The 593-nt window shown below is 54.6% G+C and overlaps 1 protein-coding gene across 1 annotated transcript in view; it reads left to right on the top strand.

Annotated features, from left to right (window-relative positions):
• Window positions 1-368, top strand: part of EMH_0038120 (uncharacterized protein) — a gene marked incomplete at both ends in the record, with an annotated part of 3,177 nt that extends 2,809 nt beyond the window's left edge. The window contains one exon of the mRNA XM_013495245.1: window positions 3-368. Within this exon, the coding sequence (XP_013350699.1) occupies window positions 3-368 (366 nt within the window). The remainder of the gene's footprint in view (window positions 1-2) is intronic.
• Between the last annotated feature and the right edge of the window lie 225 nt (window positions 369-593).

The raw sequence follows: 593 nt of genomic DNA, 5'->3' as shown, positions 1-593 counted from the left end.
ACTTCGCACAGCGTGAGCTGCAGCAGCTGATGCAGGCGGTGCAGCAGCAGCAGCAGCAGCAGCAGCAGCAGCGCGAGCAGCAAGACAAAGAGATACTGCGTGTTCAGCAGCAACTGAAGGAGGAGCGGCGGCAGCACGAGGAGCAGCAGAAGCAGCAGCAGCAACTCCTTAAGAAGCAGGAGCAGCAGCTAGCCAAGCTAGCTGAGCAGCTACGCAGCAGCAAACAAAAAACCCTAAATAGAGAGCTAGAGCTCCGCGTGCTGCTGCAGCACTGGGAGAAGAGAAAGGAGACAGCAGCAGAAACAGCCAAACACCTCAACCACCTCCTCAAAAAACTACAGCGAGATTTCGGCGACCACCACAGCTAGCTAGCTAGCCAGCTAGCTAGCTAGCTAGCAGCTAGCCAACAACTAGCTAGCTAGCTAGCTAGCTAGCTAGCAGCTAGCCAACAACTAGCTAGCTAGCTAGCCAACAACTAGCTTGGTAGCTAGCTAGCCAACAACTAGCTAACAACTAGCCAGCAGCTAGCACACAGCTAGCTAACAGCTAGCCAGCAGCTAGCCATCAGCTAACTAGCAGCTAGCCAGGAGCTG

Source organism: Eimeria mitis, genomic scaffold (genome assembly GCF_000499745.2).
Source record: "Eimeria mitis Houghton genomic scaffold, Emh_scaff1491, whole genome shotgun sequence".
In the NCBI taxonomy this organism is placed as follows: Eukaryota; Apicomplexa; class Conoidasida; order Eucoccidiorida; family Eimeriidae; genus Eimeria; species Eimeria mitis.
The sequence above is the reverse complement of the archived record's forward strand: the minus strand, read 5'-3'. Positions and strand labels throughout refer to the sequence as shown.